The 15,669-nt window shown below is 39.3% G+C and overlaps 2 protein-coding genes across 2 annotated transcripts in view; one reads left to right on the top strand and one right to left on the bottom strand.

Moving 5' to 3' along the window:
• Positions 1-420: 420 nt before the first annotated feature.
• seta (SET nuclear proto-oncogene a) lies at positions 421-4,617 on the bottom strand. The gene is made up of 8 exons (XM_028578409.1): positions 4,338-4,617; positions 2,849-2,906; positions 2,393-2,535; positions 2,196-2,299; positions 2,000-2,113; positions 1,569-1,739; positions 1,254-1,385; positions 421-1,167 (listed from the first exon to the last, which is right to left on the bottom strand). The coding sequence occupies exons 1-8, from the start codon at positions 4,408-4,410 to the stop codon at positions 1,144-1,146; spliced, it is 819 nt and encodes a 272-aa protein (XP_028434210.1). The 5' UTR covers positions 4,411-4,617; the 3' UTR covers positions 421-1,143.
• Positions 3,092-15,669, top strand: part of LOC114555751 (serine/threonine-protein kinase N2) — a 22,036-nt gene continuing 9,458 nt past the window's right edge. Inside the window, exons 1-9 of the mRNA XM_028578408.1 lie at positions 3,092-4,646; positions 8,696-8,847; positions 9,113-9,326; positions 10,215-10,343; positions 11,557-11,666; positions 13,699-13,842; positions 13,997-14,072; positions 14,148-14,340; positions 15,389-15,524. Coding sequence (XP_028434209.1) covers position 4,646; positions 8,696-8,847; positions 9,113-9,326; positions 10,215-10,343; positions 11,557-11,666; positions 13,699-13,842; positions 13,997-14,072; positions 14,148-14,340; positions 15,389-15,524 — 1,155 coding nt within the window. The 5' untranslated portion in view covers positions 3,092-4,645. The remainder of the gene's footprint in view (positions 4,647-8,695; positions 8,848-9,112; positions 9,327-10,214; positions 10,344-11,556; positions 11,667-13,698; positions 13,843-13,996; positions 14,073-14,147; positions 14,341-15,388; positions 15,525-15,669) is intronic.

The following is a 15,669-nucleotide window of genomic DNA, read 5'->3' as shown; positions in this document are numbered from 1 at the left end:
GCGTGGTGTCCATTTATAAACATCTTAAGTCACCATTTGGGTTTCAGGTAACTGATTTTTTTCCCCCCTTCTCACTCCAGGTTGGGCCTTCCAGCCCACTGACTGGCCAGACACCGTCACAAAAACCAAATTTGAGGAGTCCGAGCACACCTTCCTGGCTTTAATCACCCATCGTCTATTAAGAGAAGACGTTGCCTCGAGCCTGCTAATGACTCCAAAATCCTTCATGAGCTGATCCACTTAACAATTAACCCAGGTGCCTTTGTTGCTACCAAATTCTATTTTTTAAATAAATTCTATGCACCCACATGTAAACACAGTAAAGTTTTATTATTTTTAACAAAGCAAGTTTAAACCTCAAATTTTAAACAGTTTCTTTTCTCCGCAGCAGAGAAGATAAAGGTGATTAAATGCAACTTCTATGAGATAACAGGTATTTTTATTTTACCTATGAAGTAGTGGGGGCCAACATTTACAAGCTTTTTTTTTCCATTTTGTTCTTTATTAAAAATGTCATTTCAAATCTCATGGATATCTGTAAAACAATACAATGAAAAAAAAAAAAAACGTCCCATAGAAATGGTGTCAAAATAACCACTCTCCCCAATAACCAACATACTCCCGGCCCTCCCCCTAAACATTACAAGTCAAAGGAATGAGCTGGTACTCGTTAAGCACATAGGGGGAAAATAACATTTTTTTTGCAAGGGATCAACACCCCAACTGAAAAAAAAAATAAAAATGGAGGGAAAATTGAGGTCAACTAGCGCTGGGTCACTACACCATGGCTTTAAGTCAATTTATCACAACCGTTAACAGGAGGAGTTCTGTGCGTGTTGTCTTTAATTTCTACTCAGGATGCCGTGCGGATTCTATTTTTTATACTTTTATTATTATTTTTGAGATGACTTTGGGGATGGTACTCACAATTCAGGGCAAAGTGCCATTGGCCTTAGATGAGTCAAAGGAGAACATAACATAACACCAACAAGGTGAAGAGGCTTCAGAATGGAAAATGAAGCACACAGATTTATAAAATAAAAAAGTAAAAAAACAAAAACAAATTAAAACCTTTGCTCCCGAACGTGAGTGGAAAAACCAAACAGGGAATAGAAGGTTGAGGGTCTGGGTAGATGTTATTTCTTAGTCGTCTTCTCCCTCATCATCCTGAAAGAACAAGAGATCAGAAAGTCAGCGACTGTTGAAAACAAACTACCTTTAACAACACCCGTTTGACTTCACTATAACTTTACCTCTCCATCTTCTCCATCGTCCTCTTCATCATCCTCTCCATCTTCATCTCCCTCCTCGTCTATGTCCTCCAGACCTTCCTCATCCTCTTCATCGTCCTCACCTTCACCCTCTTCGTCATCCATGTCAGGAACCTAGAGATAAAAATCACTTTTAGCACTTTTGTTTGTCCATTACCAGAAGAAAGAGGAGGAGGGAATAGATTTGATCACACATGGAACATCCACGAAGAAACTTAAAATAAACATACAGCTAAAAGATGGCTACTTATTATGGAAACTGGCAGTTAAGGATACATTAACCATGTCGGAACATACCAGGTAGTACTGCAGGGGGTTTGGCCAGATGTCGTCCTTGATGACCTCCCCAAGCTCATCAGCGCCGGCGTCAGCGTGATCAGTGAACCAAGTGAAGAAACTCTCTGGCTCTTCATGTTGCCTCTTCCTTCCGGCCTTGTTCTGTGTCTGGCTGGAGCGCTTGGTCAGGTCCTACACAAACAAGAAAAATAAGATGTCTAACTGTTGTAAGTTCTAATGTGCAATCAGGTCATGCTGCTTCTTTTTTTTTTTTAAGACCTTAAAACTGGTCTGTGTAATTGTAATTAATTTTATTTATTTATTTATATCTATCTGACCCTAAATGAGAAGAAGAATGCTACTTAACTGGTTGCAGGTAGAAAGAGAAGCATCAAGTTTAACTACCCCTCTAGCTTACTTTGCTAGAACAAAGTCAAAAAGCTAGGACGTACCTTTCCTGATTTCCATTTAATTTCTGTCGACTTTGAAGATGGGTCTCCGCTCTCATTCAAATGGAACTCTTTGGAAAGTACTTTGTTTTCGAAGTACGGATTTTCATCGAAATACTAGAAGACAACAAAGGTAAGAACATAAACTTAAACCTCCATGTGTTGTGTGTGCGTATGTGTGCATCATCACAATACTTACAAAATCTATTCTGTAGCCTGACTTGATGTCTTCAAACTCTGTCACCTCCACTCGGCTCAGGTAATGAAGTGCTTCTTCATCTTCCTCTCCCAGTAGGGCAGATACTGTGGTGGGGGAAACAGATCATACACACCAGACTTTGAGTCACTGTCCAAATCATTATTTTCGTATTAAAAATCTCATGTTTAATTGCTCACCTTGTGGATGGTTGACAAACGTGGTGACCCAGAAGTTGGGGATTTTGGCGATCAGTTCTGACCTCTTCTGAAAGAATGGCTGACGGAGTTTGTTGTATTTCTGTTCTACTTTGAGGATCTCCTCACTGGCTTGCTCGTTCAACCTGAAGGGAAAAATCAAAAACCCAATTAAATAACAGTTTTGATTGTCCATGCAGGAAATGTTAAATTTCATTCGTTATGGATTTCAGTTCGATTATATTTATTTAGGCATTGGGATTTCATAAACTGCACCATGGAGAGCTGAGATTCTGCAGGTTTTTATGCCAACCACATGTTACATGATCTGATTTCACTAGTTGCTTCATCTTTATTAAAATATGTATTAAATCACCTCTTTTCAGTCTACTACTGAGAAAGAGAAAAAAAAAAACTTCAGCCAATAATTATAATTTGACTTTATTTTTTTAAAATTACCTGTCAATTTCGTTTTGAACTTCGTCAATGTGTTCAATAGCTTCTTGCTGCTCTTTCTCTGTGGAAAAAAAAAGACAGTGTTACAAAATATGCCGAATTTATAACTTAACATTCAGGATTGGGACAAAAAAAAAAAAAAAAAAAGAAGACATTGACATTATTACTAAACGTGTATTAACTAATGCATGCAAAATAAGCATATTTAAACTAATAGTCAACTTGCCATGATTGGGAGTTGCTGTTTAGACCTGCAATTAAAATTTACTGTACTTTCTAAAACTACAGAAGTCAAAAGCAAGGGTTGTTTTGCCAATTCCCATAGTTTCAATGTTTACAATATTTAATACATCTTCTAAATGACAGTGTTTTAGATTCCAGATTGGTTAATGGTGAGATATCACTTTTTCGCTTAGATAATTGCAATTTTAAATGTGGGTCTAATTTGTAACTTTAAAATGTTGTGGTCTGCTATTCTAACGGCAACATTTTAGTCCATTTAAAATGTTGTGGTCTATTTAGCATTGGCATCATATTGTAACAGCAAAGAAAGTGTTATAATGACAATTGTCTTTATAAACCGGTAACAATGCTGAAATGTCAAAAAAAACGTATAAAACTAATAATTGATCGTTACTTCGCGGTAAATCACGGTAGTTGCCAGATTATCTGGCAGATTAAAAGCCGGGCTCCACCGGAGGTTCAGGTAATATGAGCGGCCAATAGCTACAGCTCTAGTGGCTCAGACACTCAGTTTCCTGCCGGCTGCTACTGACAAGGCCGCGTGGTTTAAATGTGGGACATCCGAGTGCACACACAGAGCCTTGATAACGTGAGAGACAGAGGTAGGACAGATGCAAGAAGAGACCCCCCCTCACTGTCAAACCGTTACTTACACGGCGGAGTTATGTATCCAGCTGTCTAATAATTACCTAGTTTAACTGATTGAAGGGCCGGTGGATTTAAATGCATTTGACGAGAAACCAAACAACGTCGTCAGCTAGCGTTAGGTAACATTACAACAACAACACAAGCTGGCTAGCTAACTGCTATTGCACAAATGAAACGACCAACTTATCCGGTTATTAAACGCCATACTAGCAGTGTACAAATTGATTGGTCAATTTGAGGTGATTCTACAACATCACACAGAACAATGATCCTCCACCACGGAATTCGGCCACTCAGTCAGTAGCCAACGACACAACTGGCCACGCTGATTATGCTAAAGCTAACATGGCCTCTAAGCAGCACCGGTCTGAGCTGAACAACAGGCAGAGGAGCAGCGGCATGCTAATAAATGCGTTAGCTGGCGAGCTAGCTCCAGTTATCGAAATGTGAACAAACGCACCAACACAAAGAAGAGCCCGGGGCAAAATCTAAACTATACACACAGTAATTATTAACAATATTTCCCTCAGTGGCAATGCAAATTATGTTAGAAGAAGAAAGTGAAAATGGCGGTGAACAGGAGGCCGCCATTCCCTCTTACCGGAGGTTTCGTCCGCTCCGTCATGGTTCGAGTTCAGCTCCTTTTTACTCACTTTTGCCGTCGAGGCCGACATGTTTTCGCAAGCTGGGGTAACTTACACACGTCTGAGAAAACAACTGGTAGCTTTGAAATCTGGTTTCTCCTTGAACAGGAGAATTAAAGTTCAGCGTGCAGAAGCCAACAACGTGCTGCTGTCCGCACAATGTAGCTGCCGATGAGCGAGGAAGTCACAGCAACCGCCGCTCACGCGCTCCTTTCAATACGAACGCGCCTCGCCGAATAGAGAAGAGGCGAGCTCCGCCTCTCAAAGTAGGTCTCACTACTCGGCTCCAATTTGCCGATTTACTCATCTTTCTCCTCTTAAAATTACATCCAAAATGAACGAAACCTCTAATTATTAGTTATATTTATCTCATACGCGATTTTTAAATAATTGCAGCCCAAAATCCCACGTTTATTTAGGCCAGGCCAAACCTTTAGTTGGACCGACTCGCACTTGCGCACTTTAAAAAAGATGCTGAATATCAGTGGAGGCAGGAGGAACCTCATTCTGGTCGTCAGTGCAAATAAGCCCGTTAGTCACAGGTTGTCCCGGGCTAATTTATCTTTTTAGATACGAAAAGGACGAATAAACAGGCCATTTTGTCCAATATTTTGCGTCATTGTGCATATAAACAAAGCTATGTGTAATATAGCGCTAAATCTGCCTTTTTTATGAGGTAAACATTTAAGCCTGCCGAGGTGTATAAGCACGTCACGACAAGTGTACGGTGAGGAATGAGTTTATTTAAGTGTCCTTTAGTGGTGGAATGTAACGGAGTACATTTGCCCAAGTACAGTATTAATTACAGTGTTGAGTTATTTGTTCTGTATATGGGTATTTTTATTTTATAATACTTTATACTTTTAGGCTACTCCACTAACGCTACATTCTGTTGGCAAATATTGTTCTTTTTACTCAACTACATTTAGGCTATGTGGCAACTTTAGTTACTTTGCAGATTTAGATCATTAATACAATTTATTTTTAGTAAGCCTACCTTAATTAGCCAATATTGTGCTTGCTAATAGTTTTGTACTTTTACTTTTTGAATGCAGGGCTTTTACTTGTGATATTTTTTCTTTTTTGTTTTGCTAAATTTACATAAGTAAAAGACATTAATAGTTCTTCCACCACTGGTGTCAGCTCATGTCTAGCCTACATGTAACTCGTATAGTAATGGCTTTCAATCAATGAACCCACCAATGTTCATTATCATTTGTCTGGGCAACAGAAAGCTGAGAAGAGGACAACAACAACCACAGAGCTGTCATGTATGCTGCAGACATGAAGTGTACATGCAGGGCTTGTAAACATCCACAGTGCTGTCAGTAAGCCTATAGTATAGCAATATGTCCAGCATCATGTTCAGTACAACAACAGCAGCTGCTCCATCATTCCCCACCCCCCTGGATTTATGTTGACTACAATCAGGTTATTAATGTCTCTCACACACCTCTAAACACTGCATGTAAGCTGGTCTATGCCTTGTCCCAAAGAGAGCAGCAGCAGCTCTTTGTTTGTCTTTTGGTTGGTGACAGCACAGGAACATGTGGTCATGCAGCAGCCAATGCCGAGCCCAGAGCAGGCGATCAGCACTGTCAGAATAGCAGCAGCAGTGCTGGCACTGGAGAGGAACTCTGCCGTCCCCCTGCAGAAAGAAACCCCCTAAAAGAGAGAGAGAGAGAGAGAGAGAGAGAGAGAGAGAGAGAGAGAGGATTTGGTTACAGAGCAGAGGAGGATGAGGATGCAGTGGGAAGGGGATGTTGCAGTGGAGGCTGCACGGAGGCAAAAACAAACAGGACAGGCTGTGTGATCCAGGTTTCAAGATGTAGGAGCTGCATCAGAAGAGCCCTCAGTCAGAGTGTGTGTGAGCGCACCATAACATCAGGGGACTTGTGTTTCAAGGATAGCGAAGGTGGAGAGGCGCAACCTGATAAGTCCTCCCCTCCACCTCCACAGAGGATGATGACAAATTAGTCCTTATTCAGCAAGGAGCGAGTGCATCACCCTAAGGTTAGTAAAGTGCAAAGTCATACTGTTTTCACCTGATGTGAACATGTTGTTCTCACTTATCCCGCCTTTTCTTTGGCATTTGTTTTTGTCCAATATGGAAATGAGTTGTGTGTGCAGTTGTGTGATTCCCTCATTGCCACTTGTTATAATGAATCTTGGCTGTATTCAATCAGTTCAGTGCTTCCCTGTCACAGCTGACCTGTCAGGAAAAAAAGCATGGTGATGAAGTGGGGCTTGTTTTCTCTTAACGTGATGTCGTTATCCAGGATCAGATGTTGTCCACAGCTCAGCAGATGCTGCAGGATAGCCGCTCCAAGATCGAGCTGATCCGACTGCAGATTATCAAAGTCACCCAGGCTGGCAGCAGCAGTGGCGGCGGTGGTATTGGCGGGGATGGTGGCGATAACCCTAACAGCTCCATTCACGGAGGTCAGAGTCCTGGGCCGTGACGTGAATGATGCACTGGATGTCAAAAAGAGCTTTTATTTTTAACACAAATTGTCAGGTTTTGCTTTACTTTAGAGACATGTCTTCTTTATCTACAATTAGGGATATTTCCAGCTTCTTCTAGTATGTAAACTACTCGAAAGAGGCATGAAATCATCTATAAGCAGTCATCAAATTACTGTATATCTGTCACCAGTTTTGTATTGTATTATGGCTTTTTGTTCAATCAGAATTTCTAAATGTAATGCCATTTTTTTGGACAGGAAAACCAGGCATTTTAACCTCTGAAGCTCAAATCTATCATTGAACCTTTACAAATATGATGTAGGTTCAGGCTGGAAATTGAAAACCAGACAGTATTTTGTCTTCCTTAACTTGGGAACCTGAAATGTGCTACCTTTTCTTCACTTTTTGAAAACTAGAATCCTCAGCATCTGGTAAAGAAATCACTGAGTCATTGGTATTGATAACCAATTCTATATCTTCCTGCACATATGTCATTTTTTTATGTGGCAGAAAAAAAATATGTGTGTTTCTTTTTAAAAAAACTCACTTTGGTGTCACAGGTCAAAATGTATGAATGGGTTATGGGTATGAATACTTTGTGAAATTGTAGCTGTTAGATAAGATTAGACCTCTAAATAACAATTTACACACTTTTTTATTTGGATGTATCTCAGGCACTTTTGCAAACATTGCCATCCTGCTGATGTTAATCCATATATGTGGTTTAAAAATGTTATTGTTAAATTAAAGCCATTAATGTATGCCAGTTTCATTTGCAATGGAGAGGTTTTGGTTGACACAAAGGTCAAGTTCAGAGACACTAGGTGACAGTATATTGCCTGTTTGTCAGCTCAGAAATATCATTGCTGGTATCAAAAACCCATATTGGTTGAACTGTGCTTCCTGCCAACTGTCATCTTTGTGGGTGTTATTTGTAAAATCCGAAAGTGAAACCACTCTGCAGCCTTAATAGAGAGAGACAGAGAGTAAATGGGACATTTAATTCTGAACTGGAGATGTGTGACATTTTAAAAACTCTTAAACTAACACTTACACAATGATTCATGGCTTGAAAGTAAAAGTATGAAATATGAGACGAGTAACTCTATACCTGGTTTCCTTGGCTCATAAGTCCTTTCCCTGACCCCTGACCTCCTTTCCTCTCATTGATTCTTTATAATGTTGCAATCGGCAGAGAATTTAAGTCTACTATAGCATGCAGTTTAATTCACTGTGTCCAAGTGTCAGCTAAACTTTGTGTTGTTAATATAAGATACAACTTTATTTATCCAGAGGGAAATTGTTGTGCATCATTTGCAGTACAATGTAGGAAAGAGTGCAAATAATCACAATACCAACAATAAAGAATATCAGTAAGGTGCAAAAACCAAATGTACAAAATGCCAGAAGTGTAACGGTGCAAATTAACAATCGTTAATAAACAGTTAACGATGAGGACAATTAAATAAACATTCAGAAGTCAATATTACAAAAGCAGCAAGAAAAAACAAAAAGTAGATTCTTTCAGTCCAAAGTAATTCTTTTTATCCAACTGTTTGTTCATAACTTAGCAACACGTTAAGGTTTTTTTTCCCCAGTCAGTTTAATAATTTATGCCTAGAGCTTTTCATACATTTCAGATAGGTGTCAGCTAACTGCCAGAAACATAACAATAAGACTTTTGCCTGGAGCAGAGTGACATTTTAGAGAAAAAGGGCTCCTTTCAGCGTTATAAGTATTGATTTCAGGAATTAAAAGAGCATCTATGAGGATGTTTTGCTCGTCTGAAGTGAATTCCTAGATTCTGAAATAGTCTCTCCCTCTCTTTCCGTCTTCCTCTTTCTGCCAGTGATCTCTCCGGTCGCCATCAGTGCTGTGGATGCTCATTTGGCAGAGTTGCAGCACTACATGCAGAGAGAGACAGATGCGTTGGTGCTGGCCAAAGATGTGGTGAAACAGCTGGAGGGAATCTCCTCGCTGGACCAGAAGGCACTCGCTGAGGTGGGACTCTCAATCAATCTTATTTTAAAGTAGCTCAACTTTAGGGATAGATTCAGACAGGCAGGAGTGTATGCAGGTGGATAAAATCATGACTATTTATTGTTACCAAATTACTAAAATTGTTTAAAAAAATCAAAACTTTCAAGGATATTTGCACATTTCATGTTGTTTTACATGTTAACTGCTCACCGTATCCCAAAATACCCAACAGCACTATGTTTTAAAAGGACCAAACATAACTACGCAATGTTTTTCTTTCTGTCAGGCTCAGCTCCGGGTGCAGGACTCTTCCCAGAAGCTGGATCTTCTTCAGCTGTCTCTTGAGAAATGCATGAAGGAAAAGAACCAGAAACCTCTACAGCAGCCTGCAGGGGAGGACGACCCTTCAGAGGGCCCCCTGTCTCCCCAAGACTCCAGACCTGAATGTCCCCGGACCACCTCGCCATCTATCTTCTCTATCAAACCTGCCTCCTTGACTGGTATTTATCACTGCAAATTATGCTGTTTACCGATTAAAAAAAAAAAAAAAAAAAAAAAAAGGTCCAATACATTTTTTTTTTTTCTGTCTGTATAGAAATGTTTCTCCATGATTCATATTCAGGCACTTATAAAAGTTTGTGTGAGTATGATGGCCACACATTTTTTTACTTGGTTTGAATAAAGTTTTTCTCCATATTCAGCCTGATTGGTAGGTTATGGATCCTGCGCACCACCAGTTTACCTTGAAAATGTAAAAAAATAAAAATAAACTATGGTTAAAACCATATTTTCTTCTAAAAAATAATTGCAAGTTGAAATTTTTTTCACTTGAATATGCAGCCCTTTTCAGTAGTATTATGGACACCCATTGCTTGAACATGATTTACCATACGCTGACCTGTGCCAGTGGATAATCAGGACATGTAATCTGTTGGTTTTGGATGGTTGAGTTTTAAGCCAGTCTCAAGCTGCACGAGGCAAAAAAAAGGCACAAAAAAGCCCTTTTGATGACGTAACGAGGAGACAAATCCTGCAGTTGCACTACAGAGAAATAAGGAAAATTAGGATGTGAAAGCCCCAGACAGCACTGATTAGAGACTTCAGTCCGAGAGATTTATTCATGCTGACAAAATAAAAGGTTTAATTGAACTCTATTTTGAACGCCACGTTCACTTTGGTCAACTGCCTTTACTGAGATTCATTACCAGGCACTAGAAACATGCATGGTTTGTACAAACGGATTTTGTAAGAACTGTGCTTTTCACTTTTTACACTTGATAGCCACACTGATTCAATTTAGTAGATAGCTCTTTTTGCTTTGCATTGCCGTAGCTCTTGTTGTAAATTCAGTGACAAATATATAAAAAAAAAATTATTTCTTTTTTCAGGCAAACTTGAAGTAAACCTTCTTGGATGTGAGGATTTACTGAAACCTCTGACAAACCCAGAGCAGGGAAACCATCTGAGTCCAAGTGATGACGGTTCACCTGCTGCTCACAGGACGGACGGACCCTGTGGTAAGTGGACATGTTGCATTTTTAAAGCATTTCAATCACATCTTATGGTCTTCATCGATAAATCGAATTTGTTCAGTTGAATGGAGTTATTTTGTTGTTTTGTTTACATTGATTTATTTATTTATTTTTAGATCAATGTTTTTATTATTTTTATATTTTTGAACAGACAAACACAATTTAAACATAAAATGTTGTCCCAAACTGTCTCCCAATTAATTGCGTTCCCCTCAGTGCTCAGCTCTCGCTCCCATTTCCTTGATATTGGGAGTTCTCCTACGGATACTTGCATCAGTTTAGCATAGATCTTGGACGCTAATCCTCTCACAGGAAAATCAACAAACCATTTAATAACTGGGTGCGGCTCAAACATTTTAGGGCTGCTCTTAAGCACAGATGTTTACATTGATTTAAAGTTGTCACTAACATATTAAATGCATTTTTTCCTAAAACTGAAAAATGCTTATGTAAAGTATGAAAAAGTTATGTAAAGGTTAATTTAATATCAGTGTGCTTATTGCATTTTATTACATCATATCCTCTGCCAAGGATGTTGGAAGTCATCTCAAAAAGCCATTTGCTAAATGCCATGACATTTACTGTATGATTTTAAAAAATTGAGCAGAAAAGTGTTGGGGGTGACGGAAGACTTGCATGTGCAACAACAGTTTTGTTGTCATTACTTAGAATTCCACATGGCGGCGACAGAAATTATTATTATTATTATTAGCTTTAATTCAAATGAACTGTGCACACTGCCACACCACCTTGCATGTTTGATCTTGTATTGCACCCATACACTTAAGATGTTTTAGGTTTTGATATTTTGATGCTTTTAAGTTTTGTCAGCTTTATATTCTAGTCCAGAAAAGATTTGTAGTTTTTTCACAGTTCATTAACAGCTGAAATTAACTTGAACCTCCTGACCGTTATTGTGATGTGCAGAAAACAAAAGAATCAAGGCTAAGATGCACATATTGTAGCAACTCGACAAGTTTATGATGACTCAGATTTGAACTTGAACTCAACTGATTAAGTTGTTCAGTTGATAGTTATTGTAAATAATCAGCTGCCTCAATCTGGTTAGAAACACTTTCTGTAAAAACACTGACTAAGTGAGCAGGGAGGGATCACACAGGACAGATCCTGACAGTTGTTAGGATAAAGAATGTGAATTATTGGTTTCAGTGACTTGTTATTTCTTTCTGTCCCTCAGTGGAGATCAGCGCGGTGCTCAGGCTGGACACCAGAGTGGTCGGCCGGACACGCTGGGCAGCCGTCAGCAGGCTGACCTGGGATCAGACGTTCTGCATCCAGCTGGAGCGGGTGAGTCCGGTCACTGGCATGCAGTCCATCCCAGCATGTTTACATCAGTGTCTCCACTTTTTGCAGTCAGTAGGCCTGTTTTTTTAATCATGTCTTATATAGTGAATAGTTCATTATGTAGATAGTGTAAGAAAAAGTCAAACAAAAGCTCCACCACAGATTTCCCATCATTTAAACTCCCTTTACTGTAGACCAGTTTCCAGCAGTCATTCCTGTGTATTTACTTCCCTCCAGACCATATTGTTTCAACCTGAAATAAGTTGAATTACAGAAACAAGACGACATTGAGCTACTGAAGAGCAAAGACAATATGTCTCCTTGTATGATGCATGTACCAGACTTTGTCTCTGTGACATTGGTGCAGATACAAACAGCATAAGCAGCTAACAAGCTGTAGTAACGCTGTATGTGCTGACACACAATACAGCAACCAGAGGAGCTTACAGACTGTACAAGGGCACCATGCAGGACAAAGAACACACTGGAAATATACACAGACACTCGACATATGAGTTGCATTTAGAAAGGAGGCCTTGCTCTAACAAGGAGATTTCTATTTGGAAATTAAACTTTTTGTGCCCGCCGAAAAAAGCCAAAAGAAGACATTTCTTCAGTGGTGAAAATGACAGATTAACTTACTCAAGTACAGAATCCTTTTAAAGTACTTGTACCTGATTATTTCCAGTTTATGCTACTTTATACTTCTACTTTACTACATTTCAGAAGGAAATATTGTTACTCTACTAGATAGAGCCTATATTGAATACCCGTTACCTGCCTTTTAGTAAGAGATATTGTAAATGAGAAAAAAAAAGAAGTGATTTAATGTGACAGCTATAGTTAATTTCCAGATAACATAATGATCTTATAAAATATGACTTTAATAATTAACTGCTGAGCTGTCACGACTCAAGAAATGCAGGACAAAAGACAGAGTGGTATAATTTAATGATTTATTGTCGAAGCGAGCGTATATAGTAGAGATGGGTGTACTGTTTAAATACATTGTGTCAGTGCTTGTGTCAAACGACGAAATACCTCGTCACTGATGGCACTTCATTTAGTTTACAGTTTTGCAGCTGTCACGACTCAAGAAATGCAGGATTGGACCCAAACGCAGAGGATGCAGGAAGAGTGATAGTGGGATAAGATGAGCATAGAATAGGTGAGAAATAAGGAGATGTCTAGAAAGAAATAATCATACGTATGAGAACATTTCCACCTGATACCAAGTAATATTGTAATAAAAGATTAGCAATGGTATGCATGGTCATCGGGGAAGAGAGAGGTGTCTGAAGGGATAGGCCGGGAGGCATAACGTGACACTAGCAGCATATAAAGTAACTGCAACATTAAAAATATATTAAATATATACAGAATATAACACTCTGAAAATGCCATTCTGCATAATCTGCACTTCTACCTAAACCTTTGATACTCAAGTACATTTTCCTGATGATGCTTTCGCTAAAGTATAATTTTGAATGCAGTACTTTTACTTACTTAGGGAGTATTTTTACATTGTGGTATTGCTATTTTAAGTCCTGGAGCCTGTACTGGTGCATTATTGTTGTAGTTCTGTCTGTAACCAGCAGGTGTCTCCCTTATACCTGCAGATATTCATTCATCACAGAATCTCAGTCACTTTTATTACACAGAAAATGTGCAGCAAGGTAGCAACTAAAAGCACATTCAGTGCTACAGTACAAGCATAGAGTTTCACTCAATTTAAAACTCAATTCAAACTTTAGAATCAGAGAAAGGAAGATTCGGCTTTATTAGTCTCTCTGATTTAAGCTTTGTCTGTTTGTTTTTCATGCTTGATTTTAAATTTGGAAACCTACAGAACGAAATCATAGAAAAGTCACACTTAACTGCATGTAAAATGATCACAGCAAATCAAATAAAATGAAATCGAACATCAAACATGCAAAGCCCCAAATGAATCGTCCACTTCATGAAATAATCACACAAAGCTTCTGTTATTTCCTGTGTTCGTTTCTTGTTCTGTCTGCTGTATTATTGCTGATAGTCTCGAGAGCTGGAGGTCACTGTCTTCTGGCGGGACCGGAGGGCGATGTGTGCAATCAAGTCCCTACGACTGGAGGAGATTATGGACAACCCGAACCACGACCAGGAGTTACGCCTGGAGCCTCAGGGCCTCCTCTATGCCAAGGTACACACAGTGACCTGCTACTGTACAGGTGTTTGGTAACAATGATCCTATGACGTCTACATTTTAACTATAAGATGTTGAGAAGCTCATAACCTAGGCACAAACGCGTGTAAATGTCCCAAATAAAAACTTTCTTCTGTTCGGGGTTTTACAGCTTCAGTTCATCGACACTGTTGTTGAGCGGCAGCCGAAACTGAGACGTCAGCGATGTATCTTCACTAAAGAGAGAGGTACAACCTGTTGATCAACACTCTTTACCTGTTGTTGGTTGATTTATTCATGTACGATTTCTTCCTCTTCCTCAGGGAAGAACTTCCTCCGAGCGGCCCAGATGAACATGAATTTTGCCACGTGGGGTCATCTGATGATGAGCATCCTCCCTCGCTACAGCTCCTTCACCACATTCAGCTCGTCCCTCTCCACGACCCCCGACCTGGTGGCCAACAACACCCAACGTCCAACTGAGAAGGAGCCTCAAACCACCACTCCACTGCCAAGGTCAGAAACAATCAAATCATCCAGTGGTGGAGGAAGTATTTAGATCCTTTACTTCAGTAAAAGTACTAATACCACACGGTGGAAATACTCTGTTACAGTAAAGTCCAGCATTGAAAATGTTACCTCACTAAAAGTATCTAAGTACAATCATGAAAATCTCCCCTATGACTGTTCTAATATATTACTTTATATCATTAGCTCAGTTGGTAGAGGGGGCGCCCATATATAGAGGTTTACCCCTCGACGCAGCGGGCCCAGGTACGACTCCGACCTGCAGCCCTTTGCTGCATCTCATTCCCCCTCTCTCGCCCCTTTCATTTCTTCAGCTGTCCTGTCAATAAAGGCCTAAAAATGCCCAAAAAATAATCTTTAAAAAAATAAAAGATTATTTTTACTCATGCTTTAATGCAAAAGCAGGATTTTACTGCTGTAGTTGGTTGAGCTGGAGCCCATTTTAAACTATTAACTGATGATTATTTTCATTATGGATTCATCTGCTGATTATTTTCTCCATTGATTGTTTGGTTTGTAAAAATAGTGAGACGTGACATCTTCACAATGTCTGTTTTGTCCAACCAACAGTTCTCAACCTCAACATTATTTCTAATACATTACATGTATTAACATTATTAAAAGGAAAAGCAGCAACTCTTCCCATTGGAGAAGCTGGAACCATGAAAGGAACTTTTGCATTAAAAAATCACTTGAACAATTATTAAAATAGTTCCTAATTAATCTTCTGTCTATTGACTAATTGCTTCAGCTGTACTGTATAAACTGTTGGATAGTTATTAAGTCTTGACTGACCTGACATAGTGTTACATAGTACTTAGTAGACTCTGTTCAAATGTCCAACTTGCATTGTAGCATCCTTTGCAGCAGTACGCTTATTTATTGTTTGGCTTTTGGATTTTATTTCTGTGTAGCAGCCAACAGATGTCAGACCTTCAGACCAAACCTTAGTACCATGAGCCAACACATTTTTTTTCTTGGTGTCCTGACGGGCAATTGGCGTTTTGTTGTTGTTTTTGTCTTTGTACATCTGCAGCGAACCTCCAGAAATCCGACTCCGAATCACTGAGGATCAGCCGTCTCCCACCAGCCTCGACCAGGGAGGCAACACAGCCAACATCATCACCACAGCACACAAAACATCATCTGTGCCTGCATCGCAAGGAAAACTGGTAGATATTGTTGGGTATTCTCTTTAATACTTTTATCCTAAGTGATTCTGAGAGAGTGAAACAGTGCATTATATTTTATATGGTAATTATATTTTGTAGTAGTAATCTGAATCTGCAAAGTAAATAAAGCTTTCAAATAACTGAA

This window comes from Perca flavescens, chromosome 5, assembly GCF_004354835.1.
Source record: "Perca flavescens isolate YP-PL-M2 chromosome 5, PFLA_1.0, whole genome shotgun sequence".
Classification (NCBI taxonomy): domain Eukaryota; kingdom Metazoa; phylum Chordata; class Actinopteri; order Perciformes; family Percidae; genus Perca; species Perca flavescens.
This window is presented reverse-complemented; position numbering and strand designations above follow the sequence as displayed.